This window comes from Pelophylax lessonae, assembly GCF_965119305.1.
Source record: "Pelophylax lessonae genome assembly, chromosome: 4".
Lineage (NCBI taxonomy): Eukaryota > Metazoa > Chordata > Amphibia > Anura > Ranidae > Pelophylax > Pelophylax lessonae.
The window spans coordinates 108020421-108041886 of NC_138771.1; the positions used below are offsets into that span (position 1 = coordinate 108020421).

The window sequence follows — 21466 nt, forward strand, 5'->3', positions numbered from 1 at the left end:
CTTAATACACAGAGTGCTGGGCACAGGACTACATAATACACAGAGCGCCGGGCACAGGACTACATAATACAAAGAGCGCTGGGCACAGGACTACATATTACACAGAGCGCTGGGTACAGGACTGCATAATACACAGAGCACTGGGTACAGGACTGCATAATACACAGAGCACTGGGCACAAGACTGCACAATACACAGAGTGCTGGGCACAGGACTGCACAATACACAGAGCGCTGGGCACAGGACTGAACAACATACAAAGCGCTGAGCACAGGACAACACACTACACAGAGTGCTGGGCACAGGACAACATAATACACAGAGTGCTGGGCACAGGACTGCATAATACACAGAGTGCTGGGCACAGGACTGCATAATACACAGAGCGCTGGGCACAGGACTGCATAATACAAAAAACGCTGGGCACAGGACTGCATAATACAAAAAACGCTGGGCACAGGACTGCATAATACAAAGAGTGCTTGGCACGGGACTACATAATACACAGAGCGCTGGGTACAGGACTGCACAATACACAGAGCGCTGGGCACAGGACTGAGCACAGGACTGAATAACATACAGAGCGCTGGGCACAGGACAACATAACACACAGAGTGCTGGGCACAGGACTGCATAATACACAGAGCGCTGGGTACAGGACTGCATAATACACACAGCGCTTGGTACTGGACTGAATAATACACATGGCAGTGGGTACAGGACTGCATAATACACAGGGCGGTGGATACAGGACTGCATAATACACAGAGCGCTGGGCACAGGACTGCATAACACACAGAGCACTGGGCACAGGACTGCATAACACACAGAGCACTGGACACAGGACTACATAATATATAGAGACGTCGCCATTCGAGCCACTAGCCTGTTTCAGATGCCCTATCTACAGTATTCTGGCCCTGAACAAAACCAGGGACAGGCTTGGTTCGGGGACAGTGTCCTCAGTCCGGGGACTGTCCCCAGAAACCAGGGACATCTGGTCACTCTACTTTAAGGCCTCATTCAGACTTGCATTTGGGCCAAGTAAAATTTCCTGCAGGAGACTCAGCAGGGTTTCCTGCGAACAAACCGTCTGTGTCTAGGACTGATCATCTGCAGGTAATCGCTGCATGTTTGATTAAATGCAAATGGTTGCGGCTGCTGTCAGCATCCTCTTGCTTTGAATGGGGCTTCCCATTGGCAGTTTCACACAGTAACCCCCATCGTGTCTCCCACTGGAAATCGTAGGTCAGCCCCATATGCAAGTGTGAATAAGGCCCCAACTGATATAATGTCAGGCACCTGTGATACAGTAATAGAGATTTTAAGCAAAGACACAGTGCTTAGAAACAGTAATAAGGGATTACAGAAGTATTATGCTAATACTTATCAGTTTGAAGCAATTTGTACATTAACATTCCGCCATTACCTTGAACATTTCTAATAGTATCTCTTTGCTGACTTCCAACCTTTCAAAGGGTTGTTTCTCCTTGATGATGGCTTTGCACATGTTCTCTAGAACAGGAAACTCATTGCTGGACACCCCTCTAGAAAGATGAAAATCATTTTACAGTGTGAAAAACCACCAGTTTGTAGTACATTATCATATTCGCTAACCAGTAGAACATTGGTAAATATAAGAATATATAATATTTTTTTTTCATTATACCCTCCTGCTCTGCACAACATTTTCAGTATTAAATCTTAAAACCTAAGGAATAATACAAATGCAGACAGTAAAAGTTGTGTTGTCCTCCAAAGTCAGCGTAGAAATGCCTCCTTGCTTTGGTGGTCACTGTATGTAGGAGATCAATTTGTCATTGCTCACTGCTCAAGAAACCTTTACCAACCTCAGGAGGAACCCTGGTTAACAAAGGCGGGGATAGAGCCATCATCTGTTTTTTTGCCATCAGTGTTCATATTGGGGGCATTTTCCCCCCAGCTTTTGTCAGGGCAGGAAGTGATAGGTAATCTTCCAAACTGGGACACGGACAAAAGCAAGCATTTTAGTAGAGTGTGGAAGGATTCTTACAAGGTTTTTTTTTCTGTCCCTGAATTCCTGTCCCACTGACAACTGCATACTCTACAGGAAGTAAGGGAACATCTCCCTACCATAGTCACAGCTTAAAATAAAAATCTGATAGACAATTCCAACTGTGCTATGAGTGCATCAGCTAGTGAACGCAGTCACCATGCATCATTTTTGATTTGATGACGGGTCAGAGACTAAGCTCCGGCATCTTACATATGTGCCATGTAGGACATATGGTCATCTTAACCACTTAAGCCCCGGAAGCTTTTACCCCCTTCCTGACCAGGGCCTATTTTGCAATTCGGCACTGCGTGACTTTAACGGACAATTGCGCGGTCGTGCGACACTGTACCCAAATGAAATTGATGTCCTTTTTTTCCCACAAACAGAGCTTTCTTTTGGTGGTATTTGATCACCTGTGCGATTTTTTGATCATGCGCTATAAACAAAAAAAGAGCGTAAATTTTGCAAAAATAACAATATTTTTCACATTTTTTTTATATGAAATTCCCCCCCAAAAAAATGTAAAAATCAAATTTTTTTAACATTTTCGGCCAATTTGTTTTATGCTACATATGTTTGGTAAAAAAAAAAAAATCGCAAAAAGAGTATTTTGATTGGTTTGCGCAAACGTTATCGCGTTTACTAACTAAAGGAAAGATTTTTGTCATTTTTGTTGTTTTTTTTTAATGCGTAATGGCGGCAATCTGTGATTTTTTTGCGGTACTGCGACATTGCGGCAGACAGATTGGACCCTTGACTGACATTTTTGACACTTTTGGGGTTACCAGTGACATTTCTACAGTAATCAGTGCTATACATATGCACCGTTACTGTAAAATTACACTGGCAGTGAAGGGGTTAACTTTTTTTTTTGAGAGGGAGGGGTTATGTGTGTCCCTAGGGGCGTGATTCTAACTGTGATTGGCTGTGGCTTGAGGTGTAGGAACAGTGATCAACGGTCCTACATAGTAGAACCGTATGATCACTATTCCTACACAGGGGAGAATGACAGGCGGCTGATGTAAACAAGCCTTTCTCCCTCTGCACCGATGATCGCCGAGTGACCGGCGGACATTGGGTCCGCCGGTCCCATGCGCTGGGGGGGGGGGGGGGGGGGCGGGTGGGGTCTGTGACCGCGCGCGGGAGCGCTCACTCCCTAGACCCTCACAGGCTAGCGACGTAGTACTACGTCGCTCTGCCTGCGAGGGGCTGACTGCCGACGTAAATAGTCGTGCGGCAGTCGGCAAGTGGTTAACATTTACATATCTAGAAAAAAAATCTATCCATAATCTATATGGATACGACTCTCTATGTATATCAAATTTAAGGCCAGTGGACTCTTATCTAATATAAAAATAGGAACTGCACAAATAAAATATTGTAGAATAGAATGGATATGGTTAGTATAAGGCCACTTTGTACTTTATAGACACTATTTTTACATTCAGAAACCTTTAAAATACCCCATAATATCATACAAACCATTGTGACTCTTCAAGAACCAAAAAGGTCCCACATGCAGAACCAAAGTACCTGTCTTCTAGGAACATATCATAATAAAATCCATTTTCAATGGGTGGCCCATAGCACAGACAGCCTCCATAGTAATTCTCCATAGTCTCTCCAAGAATGTGAGCACTGGAGTGCCAGTAGACCTACAGAGAGAAAGAGACAAGTGAAAGGCCTTATTATAAAATAGCTATACAGAAAGACAAGTCAGATGTATGACTATAGCTTTGGTCTTTCATAAATGTAAAAGCTACAGAACTTATATTAACACAGTCAAAACTGAAAAATAGTTGCAGTGGAAGAATGCGGCAATTACTTTTATTCCTTCAGCATGCAGTGACAGACTAAAAGTTGAAGGTCAGACCCTGAAAGAAACTAGAATTGTTTCAGGTAAATTTTATTTTATTTTTAACATTTTTAAACTGATGCGTTACTACATCAATATTTTCTGCTTTTGAAAATAAATAAAAAAATTAGAAAATAACAAAATATTCCTAAGGCGTTTTAGGTTTTCGAAGGAGAGAGAAGAACAATAGCTGTCTGCTTATAGGCTCACTCTATATAAAGAAAACTCAAGATGACATCATAAGGAAGAAGGGAAAGTTAAAGCTGAACTGCACAACAAGCCTATATTATCTAAATTTAAGAGCAATTATTATTTTTACTTGAGTCTTGGTGTGCTTTGTGTGAAATTTGGATCTGTGCAGGATCTTCCTGTTTTAAGACCGTCACTGCTGCATCTACTTGTTCAGGGTGACTGGTCTTGTATCCGCCCCTTCTGTAACCTTTTTGCAGGCAGCCTCTTGTAGGTGGGCCTGCTTGGTCCCTCCCACATTTTCGTCGACTAAATTAACACAATTTTAGTCGACTAAAACTAAAACAATTCAGATGACTAAAATACAACTAAAACTAAAATGGCATTTTAGTCTTAAGACTAAAATACGACTAAAACTAAAATGGCATTTTAGTCAAAAGACTATAACTAAAACTAAATCGAAATTTGCTGCCAAAATTAACACTGCACTACAGTTATTCCAAGGTAATAACCGGCCTTGCAAGGGAATTTGATTCACACTAGGTGGATTTTTATTCTTTGCTGCTATTGAAGAACATATTCCATTTTTTTGTGCCGAGAGATCAGCTTTTAGCAATTTCAAGTTTTAAGTTGAGCTACTGAGTTCAGTAAACAACAGGCTTTTTACAGCACAAGAAAAAAACTGGACAATGTGAAAAGGAGCCCAAAAGCACCACACATACATACAGATATTATTATTATACAGGATTTATATAGCGCCAACAGTTTGCGCAGCGCTTTACAATGTGGGGGAAGACAATACAGTTACAGTACAATTCAATACAGGAGGAATCAGATGGCCCTACTCATTAGAGCTTATAATCTAGAAGGATATAGATAGAGATATATATATTTACACACACACACACACACTGGAGGACATTTACGAAAAGTGGAGCACACAAAATCTGGTGCAGCTGTGCACAGCATCTAATCAGCTTCCAGGTTTTATTGTCAAAGCTTAAAGGGATTGTAAAGGCAAAAGGTTTTTTTTTATTCTAATGCATTCTATGCATTAAGAGAAAACTTTCTGTATGCAGCAGCCCTCCTCAGCCCCCCTAATACTTACCCGTGCCCATATTTATCCAGCGATGTTGCAGGAGTGTCTCAGCTGCTTCCCCTCATTGGCTAAGACAGCAGCACAGCACAATTGGCTGCCACTGCTGTCAGTCAGTCAGCCAGCCAGCCAATCAGGAGAGAGGGGGCAGGGTCAGGGCAGGGCTCCGTGTCTGAATAAACAGAGAGCTGTGACTCGGCTAGGGTGTCCCCATAGCAAGCTGCTTGCTGTGGGGGCACTCAACAGGAGGGAGGGGCCAGGAGCACCAAAGAGGGACCCAAGAACAAAAGGATTGGGGCTGGGGGTGCATGCGTGGAGTCGTCTGAGCAGGACATGCCTGTCTAGAGCTCCACAGCTCTGGTGATTACACAGCCCTGTAGCCACGAAACCAGTCCAGCAGCAGGTTCACCCTTGCCTCTACTTGCTCCCGTGAACGTGTGGAACTGGCCGAGATGGTATACGGCGGTTCCAAACTGAAAATAAAAGCCAAAAACACCGGAGACATGCTATTCAAGGCATCCTCCAAAATGGCGCCGCCCCACCTCCTGTGCAGGGACACCTCAGACACCATTACAGGGAGGTTGACACCTGAGATCAGAGATCTTTGCAGTCACACCTCTGCATTTGAACAGAAGATGGATGAGGTTGAAATGCTTACTCACAATCACTCCGAATAGCTGGAGACCTTTCCTTCCAGTCCCGTTTAGAGGACTTTGAAAACCGAGCCAAACGCTCCAATTTGCGCATACGAGGCATCCCTGAGTCAGTCACTGACTTACAATCAACCATCACAGTGCTATTCCAAGAGCTAGCGCCCTTCATACCCATAGAACGCCTAGAAATGGATGGGATCCATCGCACACTGTCGCCATGTCCTGAGGAAGGCACTCATCGTGCCATTGTTGTCAAACTCCATTTCTTCCGCACCAAGGAGCAATTGCTGTCAGCATCACACCACAAGGAATCTTGAGAATTCCATAATTATGCGATTAAGCTTGTCCTGAGACTGTTCAGTTCCCTGCATCTGGTATAGCTCATCCTCAACATTAGATAATCGGGATTCAGCCTCATTAAGCCTCTTGGAGTGTGCCTCCAGCTCCTTTTTTATGCTGGCCATGCCAGCAGCCACAGCCTTCTCCACAGAGGCCGAGATTGTGGGGGTTAACAAGGCCGCCACTGCTTGTGCAATTTGCTCTGTGGAGGTACCTTGTGATGTGGGGGATAGGTGCAGTGTAGAGGGCTGCAGTAGTATGCTCGGCTGCTGCTGAGAAGTGTCCATGTCAGCCAACTCCGCCGCCGTAGCGGAGCAGGCCGAGACCGGGGCCTCGATATGCGGCGGGGCCGGCGGAGGCTTCGGCGTGGGCTTCTCGAGGAACAGCTCCATCTAGCGGGGTGGAAATTGGTGTCGCCGGGTCCCAGGGGATCGATGGACCTCCGGTGGGTGGTGCAGGCCGATACCGAGCCGTGGGCAGGTTTTCTAGGCAGTTTTCAGGGGACTCGCCGCGGGAGCTGCAGAGCGCTCACCTACTCCATGCGGCGCCGGAACCGGAAGTCATAGAATCTTGAGAATTCCAAGGCCACCGTTACCAAATCTTCCACAACCTTTCCCAGGTGACTCTGGCTAAACGAAAGGCTGTGAAACCTCTCCTATAGATCCTCCACAATCGCCACATTACCTATCTTTTGGGGTTTCCCTTCTCTATTCGCTTTTCATATAAAGGATCATCATTTCAGTGCAAATCAGCTGAAGATCTCCAATCAATACTTCATGAACTCCGCCGGATGCCTCCAGACCCAGATGCTGTAGGTTCCCATCACCGATCCGCTTCTCGCTCCCCTGGAAAAAACATCAAGCTTCCCCAGGTCCAAAATCTTCCATCCACAAACGTGGCCGCTACATCTCCCCTATGCCAGCACATGAAGACTTCATGGACTGACCACTCATCCCAAGTAGGAAGACTTCTCGACCTCTGCTCTGGAGCATCCTCATGGGACGAGCATCCTCATGGAACGAGAATCCTCATGGGAATCCCCCCCCCGTAACTATACCTTGAGACCTTAGGTCAACCTATAGAACTCAGTTATAGTTTACATTATGCCCTAACTGATAGTTTTGGTCAATTTGTCCTTTCGTTATACTATCCCCATGCCTCCTTCCCTTTTCTATCTTTCCTCTCCATTTGCTCCCTTGCTCTTCCTCCCATGCCTTTCCATTTCCCCCCCTTCCTTGCCTGGTTCTCCCTTATTCCCATATATGTTTATTCGTACTGTTTACACTCCCTCGCAGCCTGAGCTACCGTGTCCAATTTTAGGAATGCAGTACCTCACGCTCATGCCCAGGCCTCGAGCCGCATGTCTCATCTATGTTCTATGTGTTTCTTGTTTTCATTCTGGTATTATATGCATTCTTTTACTGTTTGATACATTTACAGTTTTGGTTAGCTCACAGGCTCTTAGCCCCCACTTCTCATATTGGGACGTTCACTCCTGACTAGGGGGCTTAATGGCAGTCTATTATTGAAGCAAGATGCCTTTAGCGTCATCTCCTACTGCAAATGTTGACCCACTTACTAGCTATGTTCCAGGGGACCCCTCATGTTTTCCTGTGACACACCACTACAAGGGTTCCGCTATACCATGTGTGCTTACTGCGTTCCAATGGCTGTAAGAATCCCGGAGACTGTTCACTGCTCCCCCCACTAAGTCCATGACTACCCCTTTTAGGTATCCCATGGACCCACCTTTGTTCCCTGTTAAAGTATCGCTCCGGTTCCTTTTATTCTTTTCAGCTCCCTCTTCTCTCCATCCCCCCCTTTTTTTTCCCTCTGCTGTGATGTCTTCCATTTTTGCCCCTTCTGTCTTTCTCCTGTCTCCTTCCCTGACCGCAAAAAGACAAGAGAAGGGCACATCCGACCTAGAGCCACCTAGACCTAGAGCCACGGCTCGGAGGAAGAGGGTCCTCCCTCGAAACGCGTTAGCCATATGGACACCTTCAAGTTTGCCTGTCACAATTAAGCATCATGGTCCTATGGTCTCTGAACAGCTGAAGGGGCTCTTTTTCGCTTGTTTATAGAGTACTCTTGTGAGTAGAATATATGTTTGTTTTGTCAATAAATATCTTATGGTATTGCACTAGGTCGGTACGCCATTCTCTGGTCTCTTTGCTTTCAGTTTGTGTGGATACCAATCATCCCAAGAGGGCAGCAAGACCTTTGATGCTTAGGATACAGCCAATGCCTCTCCGGCCTACATGCACTTTTTGAGCACAGGGGATATTTACTTGTCTTTTTTTGCCCCTTCCCTGACCCCCTTTCCATTCCCTCCCTCTAGGAGTGCTCCTCCTGATCTCTGCCCAATTACCCCAACCAATTTCCAGCCTCTTCCTTTATGGGTCATGGCTCCTTTAAATATTCTCACACTCAACGTTCAGGGCCTCAACACCCCTAACAAACCAAAGCTTTCCGATCTTTTGCAGGAGACTCACTTTACATCTCACTCACTCAACACCTAAGTTCTTTGGTTGTCAATATTCACAAGCATTCACAGCCTCAGCATCCACCAAACAGAGGAGTACTGATCGCATTCCCCCACTCTACCCCTTTCAGAGATTAAAGGCCCAGAAGGACACCATCTCCACCTGACTGGACACTTACTTGATTGCGAGGTTACTATAGTCTTTTACTATGCCCCCAACAAACGCCCACTCCCGTTACTTTCCCATCTGCTAACTGTGGTCGACTCACATAAAAGGGGCACCCTTCTAATCTGCAGTGACTCTAACCAGGTACTATACCCATTCCTGGAGAAATTCCCAGTCCCCTCTTCACCAAGTCCTACTCATCCCTCTTTTCAACAACTCGTTGAAAGGGTACCCTTTGAGAACGTCACTGGATGTGACGAAACGCGTCAAGACGTGGACCGCACAATGTGATACCCATTTGGAACGCAAGCCGGAATTACCTCTGCTCGCCACTCTGCATGGTATTGTTTGATTGTCACGGACAATACCATAGTGGGATTCTTGCGGGATCTGACTAAACTGATAGCGGATATACTTTTTATTGGAATAAACCGCTTTACAAACAATATTATACTATCTGGAGCTCTTTATCTTTTTTCTAAATCCAACATCATGAGCTGCCCTATGGAATTGTAAGGAAGAAAACCACCATCGGCATAGGAGGACCTTAAAGGGGACTTACCAACAAGTGAGATTGGTCTCAATACTATAAGGTATATGAGGCCCACTATATTCGGTAAGTCACCCAATTTATAAATTGCTGCACGGGAAGAAGGCACCCAGCACCTGCACTTTATTTGTCATTGAATTTTGTGAGCACTTGCACAGTTCCCAGGAAAGGGAACAAACACTGAACATTGGTTTCATGTTTTTTATGATTTTGCACTTTTGAGATAGATTTTTATTGATACATTTATGATGATTAATTTTTGATTAATTAATTGGCAAAATATTTTGCACATTTGCACTTATATTTGTAAGACTATTGCACATAATTTTTATACTGTTTTAGCAAGCGCTGTAGATAGTCCTAATATTAGGACTATTTTTCTTTTCACTATATAATATATATATATATATATACACACACACACACACACACACACACAATTTTTTCTCCAGATGGATCCTGACAATGATGTGGGGATCCACCCAGATGCCTTACAGCCGATTCCGTCCGGAGCCCCAGTGAGCGCTGGAGGGGCAGAGCAGAGAGCCAATGACTAAAAGTCATTGTACTAAATAGCAGAGAAAAGCGAAGATTCTCTGCAAAAGATTTTGTCGCCGATAGTGTGAGCAGGCAGTAGCCCATACCAATAAAGTTATTATTTATTATTATTAATCTTTTTACTGATTTGGCTATAATAGACTGAATTTGGATTGTTAGCAGAAAGCTACTGCATTGCACACATTAAAGTAGAACTATTTTGTTGAGAAAAAAAAAAAAAACATTCCTCTCTGGGTGGTCTATTTACAGCACATTGCAGGGATTTTAACAAACTTTGCTGCAGATTCCTGCCTTTTGTTATTCTGAAGAAATAGCTGTTTGTTTATGCAAAGTGCATGTGAATGGGACTCATTTTTTTCAATACTGCAGCTCATCATCAGCTTCAGCACTTAGAGTTCTAATGAGGAAAGTGACAGGGTCTGCATCCCTTTAGATGTGATTAACCCTTTGGGAGTATTTCACCAAAAATGAAATAGTGGTTTCAGAGAATGTGCAAAATCTATTATCTTAGTGCAGACTTCTGGGAAAATCAGTGAGCCAATTACACAATGGCATTTCGGAGGGGGCCTTCCATACAGCATCTGTACACAGAAGGCCTCCAGGTTAACATATTGCATTGCATTTTACAGAAAACTACAGCGCTGCAGATTGAAAAGGAAAGGCAATTTTTAATAATGTTAGGTTACAATATAGCTTGTGTCACAATTGTATATGCTACATTATTATTTTTTTGTGATATTTTTTTCCTAGGAACGTGGAGTTACGCTTTAGATAACTCTCAGAGTTAAATTTCACCTTGGTTGCAGTCATCTCCAGGCATGAAATAAAAAGCTGAAACCTGAACTGGACACGCACAAACAATTGTATATAGGAGTGCTGCATGCACATTATGTTTGATGTTAAAAAATAAAAGAAACTGTTGCAGTAGAAGTTGCTATTTCTCAAAGCCATTTAACTTACAGCTTGCGCTTCTTCATTGTCAAATGTCAGCAGCTCTAAAGTGCAGTCTCCCTCCAGTGGACGATCAAGGTCCCACAGTTCATTATTCACTTTGGCTATGATGGTGTTTTCTGCCAAGCCGTGACTATAATAAGAGGAAAAAATGACAAACACATTTTCACTTTGGAAACCATAGAGGCCATAGCTATGTTGTCAACCAGCTTTATTTATGTAAAAAACATAAAATAATTCACAATGAAAAACACTTAAAAACCCCCCTTTCCTTGGTCCAGATTTAAACTCCCCACTATGAACCTTTCGTAACAGCATACTAGACTTTCATAGTTTCCTTGTGGTATTTCAATAAACATAAATATTGGCGCAAAGCTGGGAGTGCTGGTGTGCCCAAATGGTTCTAAAACAATTTGTTAGATTAAAAAAAAAAAGTGTCTATTAAAAAGTCCATAAAAATCAACACAAGTCTATATGTAGGCTCACTTGAGTGGCAGCTCAGTGTACAAGCAAGAAGTCACTTGGAGAAAACTGTAGAGGAACCACAAGCACCATACTAAGTGCAGCATATTTGGTATTTTATTCAAAATCGCAAGAAAGTTACTCACATGGGTAAAATCATCTGAGGCATGTAGCTTTAGCACTGCAATACATCCCTGTCAGTGGAGCGATGGGTCAGGATGGCCTCTTGTGGCTGAGACTCGGGGGGGGGGGGGGGGTTGTGCTGGTAGTGGATGCCGGCACTTCCCAGAGCCGTGGCACGCTCAGGTGACTTGCCCTGACATCACTTCCTGGATTTGATGGGATGTTGTAAGGGACGTGTTTGCGGAGCATGCGCTTCCTCAGGCCTATGCAGCACCATATTGGATGGGGGCATATATGGGGGAAGTATAGGTGTGTGCACAGGGTGTGCTGGTTGTGCCTGGGAACACCCTGGTTACCCCATGTGCATTATTATTATCTCTCTGTGTGGCAACAGAAAGATGGGAATGATCTCCCTCTTACCGGGTCTGCCATAGGAGAACTGCCAGCAGGGAGATCAATGTGCCGGGGTAATATATATGTAGACACACACACACACACACACACACACACACACACCTGTGAGCTTTAGGGTGCACACCCTAATCCAATACCCCGTGTAAAACTGGATATGTAATATGACCTGAGGATCAACGCAACCAGAAAATAAATGCCTAATAAATGCCCAAGATCACCTATAGGAAGGCTAGGAACATAAAAAGTCTAGTAGCCCCCAGTAAGCTTAAACATAATCCCAAGCCGCTTACATAAAAATTATGCCTTATTCCGCTAATAGGCATGTACCAATGACGCGTAAGGCATTATGTCTAACGTGTAAACAGGTCATCCACGGCCAGAAAGAATTTAATGTTAAAGGCAAAACTTATCCCATTAATATTTATAGTTGTTCCACAGAACTTGTGGTTTATTGTCGAACGTGTCCTTGTGGCCTATATTATGTAGGGAGAACCATTTGTACCTTGAGGAAGAGATTCGGGGAACACCGTCCCTTTTGTAGAGGGCGCAGTGTTCCCCAACATTTTTGGAACACCATGAAAAATCTTCCAAAGGGCATGTGGGTCATTAAATCCTTACCAGGCACTTTCCAAACGGCAGAACATTTTAAGCGTCTCTGCCAGAGAGAAACTTTTTGGATATACGCTTTAGATACCCTTGTGCAGGGTGGGCTCAACAAGCAGATAAAGGCCAATACTCTGATCTGAACTCCCTTTTTCCCTGTTATCCATATGCCTTGCCCCTCCATTCACAATATATAATAAAATATATGAAAAAGAGTGAGCAAACAATGATCCAGGACAGTACCTGGTCTCAGGACAGAGGCTACAGTTGGAAACACACAGCGGCTTAATGAATTTTTGTACAAAAATACATAAAAAAGTAAATGGACACCTTCACCATACCCCTAATAAAACACATCCATGACAACGTTGTCAAGAACAAAACCCATAAAAACAGCCCGGGCTACTCAAGCATCCATCCACACAAACCAGGGGGATGATAACGTATTGCTTAGCTAGATTAGATGGATAAACGTCAGTAAATAACTGTATGGAACAGCGTCCACTGAGAATAAGTCGACACCAAAAACTGTCCGATTCACCAGCAAAAAAGATTCAGTAGTAGTAGTTACTGTGATAGGGCTTTCAGCTGGCACACATCCAAACCTAAATCAAATGGAGCCCGGATAAAGCATGCAGGTAAGTCAGTGTGATCCTATCCATGACTGGAGTGGATGGGGGGGGGGAAGCAGCAAGCTCAAGGGGACACAGTCCGACACACTAGTATATGAAACCTCCAATTCCCCACAACTTCCTTTTCAATTGTCTTTGAGTAAAGAAAGATGCAGTAGTAGTAGTTACCATGATAGAACTTTCAGTTGGCACATATCCAAACATAAATCAAATGGAGCTGGGACAAAGCATGCAGATAAGTCAATGTAATCACATACATGACTGGAATGGATGGGGGAAGGAGGGAGCAGCAAGCTCAGAGGGAAGACATGCAGATAGTATATGCAGGCTGGGAACCACGTCCCAAGTGTCTCTCTCACCCACTGTAGAGTAGTATGCAGTTGTTTGTTAAAAACCTCCAAATCCCCACTGATTCCTTTTCAACTGTAGTGGAGTAACCCCTTTGCTATGCAAAGTCATCCATGATGTGATACCATGAGCTGAGGGATTCCCCTGTGGTGGAAACACCACGGCTGATGTGCTACTGATGTAGGAGCTGTGTGAATGTGGCCGATCAGCTGAGTAGACCGGGTCAAATAACGTGATGGTGGTGGCGTTGATGCATTTCGCTCACATGACTGTGAGCTTCATCAGGACAATATGGGGATGCAGTCTTTGGACTTAAATAGGAAGGGAATGAAGATAGACCCTCCCACTTAAATTTCTAGTTCATTATCACCCATAGCACTAAAATTTCTAGTTCATTATCACCCATAGCACTAGAAGTTCACACCATGTGGTTATTTAATTAAGGAAAGTAATAGTGTGTACATATATTTAAAGTGGTATAGGCATAAATATCTATAGGGTATTTTTCTCCTCTCATTTCTTTTCAATATTCATAAAAGAGGAAACAATCAATCAATCTCCTCATTCATACCATTAGTAACACCCACAGCAGTTGGAATGAGGAGGAAAGGACTGAGATTAGAAAGCCCAACATGGGTCTCAAACCATAGGAACACATATAAAGTTGGATTAGAACACCACATAAGGAAGATCCTGGAAAGTTGCGTAAAAGGCTAAGGCTCAAGAAATACTTGGAGGCTCATTCCGTATTGAGCCCCTTTGGGATCATTGTTTGTAAACGGAAAATCCACTCCTTTTCTTTTCGCAGGAGGACAGTATCAAAGTCCCCCCACAATATGTAAGAGCCCATTCATTCAATATATCACAATAGTCTCGTTCAAGTATGTTTAACTGTGAATAATTTTTACTTTATGGTTTACAATTTCCATGTTCTAATTGTGAACAATTTTTTAGATTTGGATTTTTATTGATCTTCATTTTAGTATTGTCAGTTTTTTATGATACATCGTTACATTAACATTTTACATATTCTGTGTATTTGAATTTCCATTGATACTGCACTTTCTCATTTTAATTTTAGATCATCTTGAATTAGCATTTATTTTCTGGTTACATTGATTCTTGGGTCATATTATGTATCCGGTTTTACACGGGGGAGCTGCTGGACCTTAGGACCCAGTGGCTGCCTTTCTATCCCCATATAAACCCTCATCCAATATGGCGCTGCATAGGCCTGAAGGACCGCATGCTCCGCAAACGCGTCGCCTTTGACATCCCATCACATCCAGGAAGTGACGTCAGGATGAGTCGCCCGTGCGTTCCATGGCTCCAGGAAGTGCCGGCATCCACTGGCAGCGTCCCCCTGAGTCTCAGTCGTAAGAGGCCATCCTGACCCATCGCTCCACTGACAGGAGTGTATTGCAGTGCTAAAACTACATGCCTCAGATGATTTTACCCTTGTGATTAAAAAAAAATCCCATATATGCTGCACTTAGTATGGCGCTTGTGTTTCCTATACAGTTCACTGGAGTATTTTGCAATTAGGCACTCAATTTTGACACAGGATGCTTTAACCGGTTGCCGACCGCTGCACGACTATATACTGCGGCGGTCAGCCCCAGCCAGGCAGAGTGACGTATCGGTACGTCACTTGCCTGTCACTTCCTTGTGAGCCAATAGCGGGCGAGCGCGTGCCCGCAGAGGCGCGCGCCCGCCGCGGCTCATTCACAGGGAAGTTAGTGCGTGTGACCGGCGGACCCGATGTCCGCCGGTCACTCGCCGGTCGTCGGTACAGAGGGAGAAAGTCAGGCGGCTGATGTAAACAAGCCGCCTGTCATTCACCCCTGTGTAGAAACAGTGTTCAGACGGTTGTACTATGTAGGACCGTTGATCACTGTTCCTACACTAGTAGCCACAGCCAATCACAGTAGAAAGCACGCCCCTAGGGACACACTTAACCCCTCCCTCCCCAATAAAGTTAACCCCTTCCCTGCCAGTGTCATTTTGCAGTAACAGTGCATATGTATAGCACTGATTACTGCAGTAATGTCACTGGTAACCCCAAAAGTGTCAAAAATGTCAGTCAAGGGTCCGATCTGTCTGCCGCAATGTCGCAGTACCGCAAAAAAAAAAAAAAAATCAAATCGCAGATCGCCGCCATTACGTGTTAAAAAAAAAAAACACCAAAAATGACAGAAATCTTTCCCTTAGTTAGTAAACGCAATAACTTTTGCGCAAACCAATCAAAATACGCTTTTTGCAATTTTTTTTTACCAAACATATGTAGCAGAAAACAAATTGGCCAAATATGTTAAAAAATTTTGATTTTTACATTTTTTTGGGGGGGGGAAATTTCATATAAAAAAAATGTGAAAAATATTGTTATTTTTGCAAAATTTACACTCTTTTTTTGTTTATAGCGCAAAAAGTAAAAATCACACAGCTGATCAAATACCACCAAAAGAAAGCTCTGTTTGTGGGAAAAAAAGGACGTCAAATTCGTTTAGGTACAGCGTCGCACGACCGCACAATTGTCCGTTAAAGTCACGCAGTAAAAAAAAAAAAAAAAAAAAAAAAAAAAAAAAAAAAAAAAAATCGCAAAAAAACCCCTGGTCTTTAAGCAGCCAAATCCTCCGGGGCTTAAGTGGTTAATGACACAAACAATAGATTAATCACTGCTACAAATTTCTATTGACAGCGATTTGTAACTATCAATTTCATAATTCGATCCCTCTGCGATTTGTTAACGTATTAAGTTGTGCTCTGTTACAAATTACTCTCCTTCAGTAATCTGTAGCTAAGCATAGCAATTGCTGCAACATTTCATAGAAAGCATGAGAAGCGATTGCTGCTAGTGTTTTTTTATGTCGAGCCAAAATGCTGATAAAGCACGATAGTTAGGCAACAGTTTAGCAATCACTTTAAAGTTCACTGTTGACTTCACATTATTGATCCCAAATCTGCGATATGACACTGTATTATTCTAACTGACAATTAGGCGGTCATGCAATGCTGTACCCAAATAAAATTGAAGTCATTTTTTTCCCTCCACAAATAGAGCTTTCTTTTGGTGGTATTTGATCACCTTTGCATTTATTTTTGTGCAATAAACAAAAAGAAGACTAACAATTTTGAAAAAAAAAAAAAATTATATATAATTTTTACTCTCAGCTTTAAACAAATCCAATAAAAAAAAAAAAAAAAATTTAATTTCTTTATAAATTTAGACCAATATACTGTATAATTCTGCTAAATATTTTTGTTAAAAAAAAAAAATCCCAATAAGCGTATACTGATTGGTTTGCACAAAAGGTTATCGCATCTACAAACTATGGGATATATACTGGAATTTATTTATTTTTTTTAATACTAGTGATGGCAGCGATCAGTCGCTTATAGCGGGACTGCGATATTGTGGTGTACAGTCGGACACTTTTGACACCTTGTGGGGACCAGTGACACGAATACAGTTATTAGTGCTAAAAATATGTATGGTCATTGTACTAACGACACTGGCTGGGAAGGGGTTAAACATCCAGGGCGATAAAAGGGTTAAGTTTGTGCCTAACCAGTGTTTTTGCTGGACCGTTTTTACTGTATAATGTATTTACTAAGGGAAGTGCTGGATTTAAATCCATCACTTTTCCTCTGTCAGGACAGAAATCTACATTGTCAACATATGCAGAGCCTCATCCAGCCTTTCTCCTCATCGATCAGCTTCTGCTGTGACTAACAACAGCAGAAGTGACACACACATACCCAGAAGTGCAGAATCAACGTGATTCTGCACAGAACAGCCGCCCTGTAGCAGTAAATCTGCTATGGGGCATCGGCAAGCGGATACACATACACACACTATATGTATACTGTATATATGTAGCACCCTACAGGTAGGTGCTAGGTAAAAGTATAGTGGGCCTGGTCTGCCAATCAGCAGGGCTGTGATTTAATAGTCAAGGTGTCATGGTTTCCAGCAGTGGCGGCTGGTGCTCAAAATTTTTGGGGGGGCGCAAAAACAAAAATGTAATAGGTATTGCTTCGCGGCAAAAAACGAGGTAAAAAAATTGCATGACTTTGAGGTCATGGTACAGGCATGGCACATGTGATGGTATAGGCATGGCACAGATGGTACAGGCATGGCACAGGTGATGGAATAGGCATGGCACAGATGGTATAGGCATTGAACAGGTGGTAGAATAGGCATGGCACAGGTGATGGTATAGGCATGGCACAGGTGATGGTATAGGCATGGCACAGGTGATGGTATAGGCATGGCGCAGGTGATGGAATAGGCATTGCACAGGTGATGGTACAGGCATGGCACAGGTGATGGAATAGGCATGGCACAGATGGTATAGGCATGGCACAGGTGATGGAATAGGCATGGCACAGATGGTACAGGCATGGCACAGGTGATGGTACAGGCATGGCACAGGTGATGAAATAGGCATTGCACAGGTGATGGTACAGGCATTGCACAGGTGATGGTACAGGTGATGGAATAGGCATGGCACAGATGGTATAGGCATGGCACAGGTAATGGAATAGGCATGGCACAGATGGTACAGGCATGGCACAGGTGATGGTACAGGCATGGCACAGGTGATGGTACAGGCAGGGCACAGATGGTACAGGCATGGCACAGGTGATGGAATAGGCATGGCACAGATGGTATAGGCATGGCACAGGTGATGGAATAGGCATGGCACAGATGGTACAGGCATGGCGCAGGTGGTGGAATAGGCATGGCACAGGCATGGCGCAGGTGGTGGAATAGGCATGGCACAGATGGTATAGGCATGGCACAGGTGATGGAATAGGCATGGCACAGATGGTACAGGCATGGCACAGGTGGTGGAATAGGCATGGCACAGATGGTACAGGCATGGCACAGGTGGTGGAATAGGCATGGCACAGATGGTACAGGCATGGCGCAGGTGATGGAATAGGCATGGAACAGATGGTACAGGCATGGCACAGGTGATGGAATAGGCATGGCACAGGTGATGGTAAGGTCATGGCACAGGTGGTGGAATAGGCATGGCACAGATGATACAGGCATGGCGCAGGTGATGGAATAGGCATGGAACAGATGGTACAGGCATGGCACAGGTGATGGAATAGGCATGGCACAGGTGATGGTAAGGTCATGGCACAGGTGGTGGAATTGGCATGGCACAGATGGTACAGGCATGGCGCAGGTGATGGAATAGGCATGGCACAGGTGATGGAATAGGCATGGCACAGGTGATGGTAAGGTCATGGCACAGGTGGTGGAATAGGCATGACACAGGTGATGGAATAGGCATGGCACAGGTGATGGTAAGGTCATGGCACAGGTGGTGGAATAGGCATGGCACAGATGGTACAGGCATGGCGCAGGTGATGGAATAGGCATGGCACAGGTGATGGTAAGGTCATGGCACAGGTGGTGGAATAGGCATGGCGCAGGTGGTGGAATAGGCATGGCACAGATGGTACAGGCATGGCACAGGTGATGGTAAGGTCATGGCACAGGTGGTGGAATAGGCATGGCACAGATGGTACAGGCATGGGGCAGGTGATGGAATAGGCACGGCACAGGTGATGGTAAGGCCATGGCACAGGTGGTGGAATAGGCATGGCGCAGGTGGTGGAATAGGCATGGCACAGATGGTACAGGCATGGCACAGGTGATGGTAAGGTCATGGCACAGGTGGTGTAATAGGCATGGCACAGATGGTACAGGCATGGCGCAGGTGGTGGAATAGGCATGGCACAGGTGATGGAATAGGCATGGCACAGATGGTACAGGCATGGCGCAAGTGGTGGAATAGGCATGGCACAGGTGATGGAATAGGCATGGCACAGATGGTACAGGCATGGCGCAGGTGGTGGAATAGGCATGGCACAGGCATGGCGCAGGTGGTGGAATAGGCATGGCACAGATGGTACAGGCATGGCACAGGTGGTGGAATAGGCATGCCGCAGATGGTACAGGCATGGCGCAGGTGATGGAATAGGCATGGCACAGATGTTACAGGCATGGCACAGGTGATGGAATAGGCATGGCACAGGTGATGGTAAGGTCATGGCACAGGTGGTGGAATAGGCATGGCACAGATGGTACAGGCATGGCGCAGGTGATTGAATAGGCATGGCACAGGTGATGGAATAGGCATGGCACAGGTGATGGAATAGGCATGCCGCAGATGGTACAGGCATGGCGCAGGTGAAGGAATAGGCATGGCACAGATGGTACAGGCATGGCACAGGTGGTGGAATAGGCATGGCACAGGCTTGGCACAGGTGATGGAATAGGCATGGCACAGATGGTACAGGCATGGCGCAGGTGGTGGAATAGGCATGGCACAGGCATGGCGCAGGTGGTGGAATAGGCATGGCACAGATGGTACAGGCATGGCACAGGTGGTGGAATAGGCATGGCGCAGATGGTACAGGCATGGCGCAGGTGATGGAATAGGCATGGCACAGGCATGGCACAGGTGATGTAATAGGCATGGCACAGATGGTACAGGCATGGCGCAGGTGGTGGAATAGGCATGGCGCAGGTGGTGGAATAGGCATTGCACAGATGGTACAGGCATGGCACAGGTGGTGGAATAGGCATGGCACAGGCTTGGCACAGGTGATGGAATAGGCATGGCACAGATGGTACAGGCATGGCGCAGGTGGTGGAATAGGCATGGCACAGGCATGGCGCAGGTGGTAGAATAGGCATGGCACAGATCGTACAGGCATGGCACAGGTGGTGGAATAGGCATGGCACAGGCTTGGCACAGGTGATGGAATAGGCATGGCACAGATGGTACAGGCATGGCGCAGGTGGTGGAATAGGCATGGCACAGGCATGGCGCAGGTGGTGGAATAGGCATGGCACAGATGGTACAGGCATGGCACAGGTGGTGGAATAGGCATGGCGCAGATGGTACAGGCATGGCGCAGGTGATGGAATAGGCATGGCACAGATGGTACAGGCATGGCACAGGTGATGGAATAGGCATGGCACAGGTGATGGTAAGGTCATGGCACAGGTGGTGGAATAGGCATGGCACAGGCATGGCGCAGGTGGTGGAATAGGCATGGCACAGGCATGGCGCTGGTGGTGGAATGGGCATGGCACAGGCATGGCGCAGGTGGTGGAATAGGCATGGCACAGATGGTACAGGCATGGCACAGGTGGTGGAATAGGCATGGCACAGATGGTACAGGCATGGCACAGGTGATGGTAAGGTCATGGCACAGGTGATGGTAAGGTCATGGCACAGGTGGTGGTAAGGTCATGGCACAGGTGGTGGAATAGGCATGGCACAGATGGTACAGGCATGGCGCAGGTGATGGTAAGGTCATAGCACAGGTGATGGTAAGGTCATGGCACAGGTGGTGGAATAGGCATGGCACAGATGGTACAGGCATGGCGCAGGTGGTGGAATAGGCATGGCACAGGCATGGCGCAGGTGGTGGAATAGGCATGGCACAGGCATGGCGCTGGTGGTGGAATGGGCATGGCACAGGCATGGCGCAGGTGGTGGAATAGGCATGGCACAGATGGTACAGGCATGGCACAGGTGGTGAAATAGGCATGGCACAGATGGTACAGGCATGGCACAGGTGATGGTAAGGTCATGGCACAGGTGGTGGTAAGGTCATGGCACAGGTGGTGGAATAGGCATGGCACAGATGGTACAGGCATGGCGCAGGTGGTGGAATAGGCATGGCACAGGCATGGCACAGGTGGTGGAATAGGCATGGCACAGGCATGGCGCAGGTGGTGGAATAGGCATGGCACAGGCATGGCGCAGGTGGTGGAATAGGCATGGCACAGATGGTACAGGCATGGCACAGGTGATGGTAAGGTCATGGCACAGGTGATGGTAAGGTCATGGCACAGGTGGTGGAATAGGCATGGCACAGATGGTACAGGCATTGCGCAGGTGGTGGAATAGGCATGGCACAGGCATGGCGCAGGTGGTGGAATAGGCATGGCACAGGCATGGCGCTGGTGGTGGA

The 21466-nt window shown here is 45.4% G+C and overlaps 1 protein-coding gene across 3 annotated transcripts in view; it reads right to left on the bottom strand.

Moving 5' to 3' along the window:
* Window positions 1-21466, bottom strand: part of TARS3 (threonyl-tRNA synthetase 3) — a 103387-nt gene that overhangs the window by 33908 nt on the left and 48013 nt on the right. For all 3 annotated transcript variants that reach the window (XM_082253430.1, XM_082253429.1, XM_082253428.1), the window contains 3 exons: window positions 10884-11007; window positions 3569-3690; window positions 1430-1547 (listed from right to left, as the gene is read on the bottom strand). In XM_082253430.1, the coding sequence (XP_082109556.1) occupies window positions 1430-1547; window positions 3569-3690; window positions 10884-11007 (364 nt within the window). The remainder of the gene's footprint in view (window positions 1-1429; window positions 1548-3568; window positions 3691-10883; window positions 11008-21466) is intronic.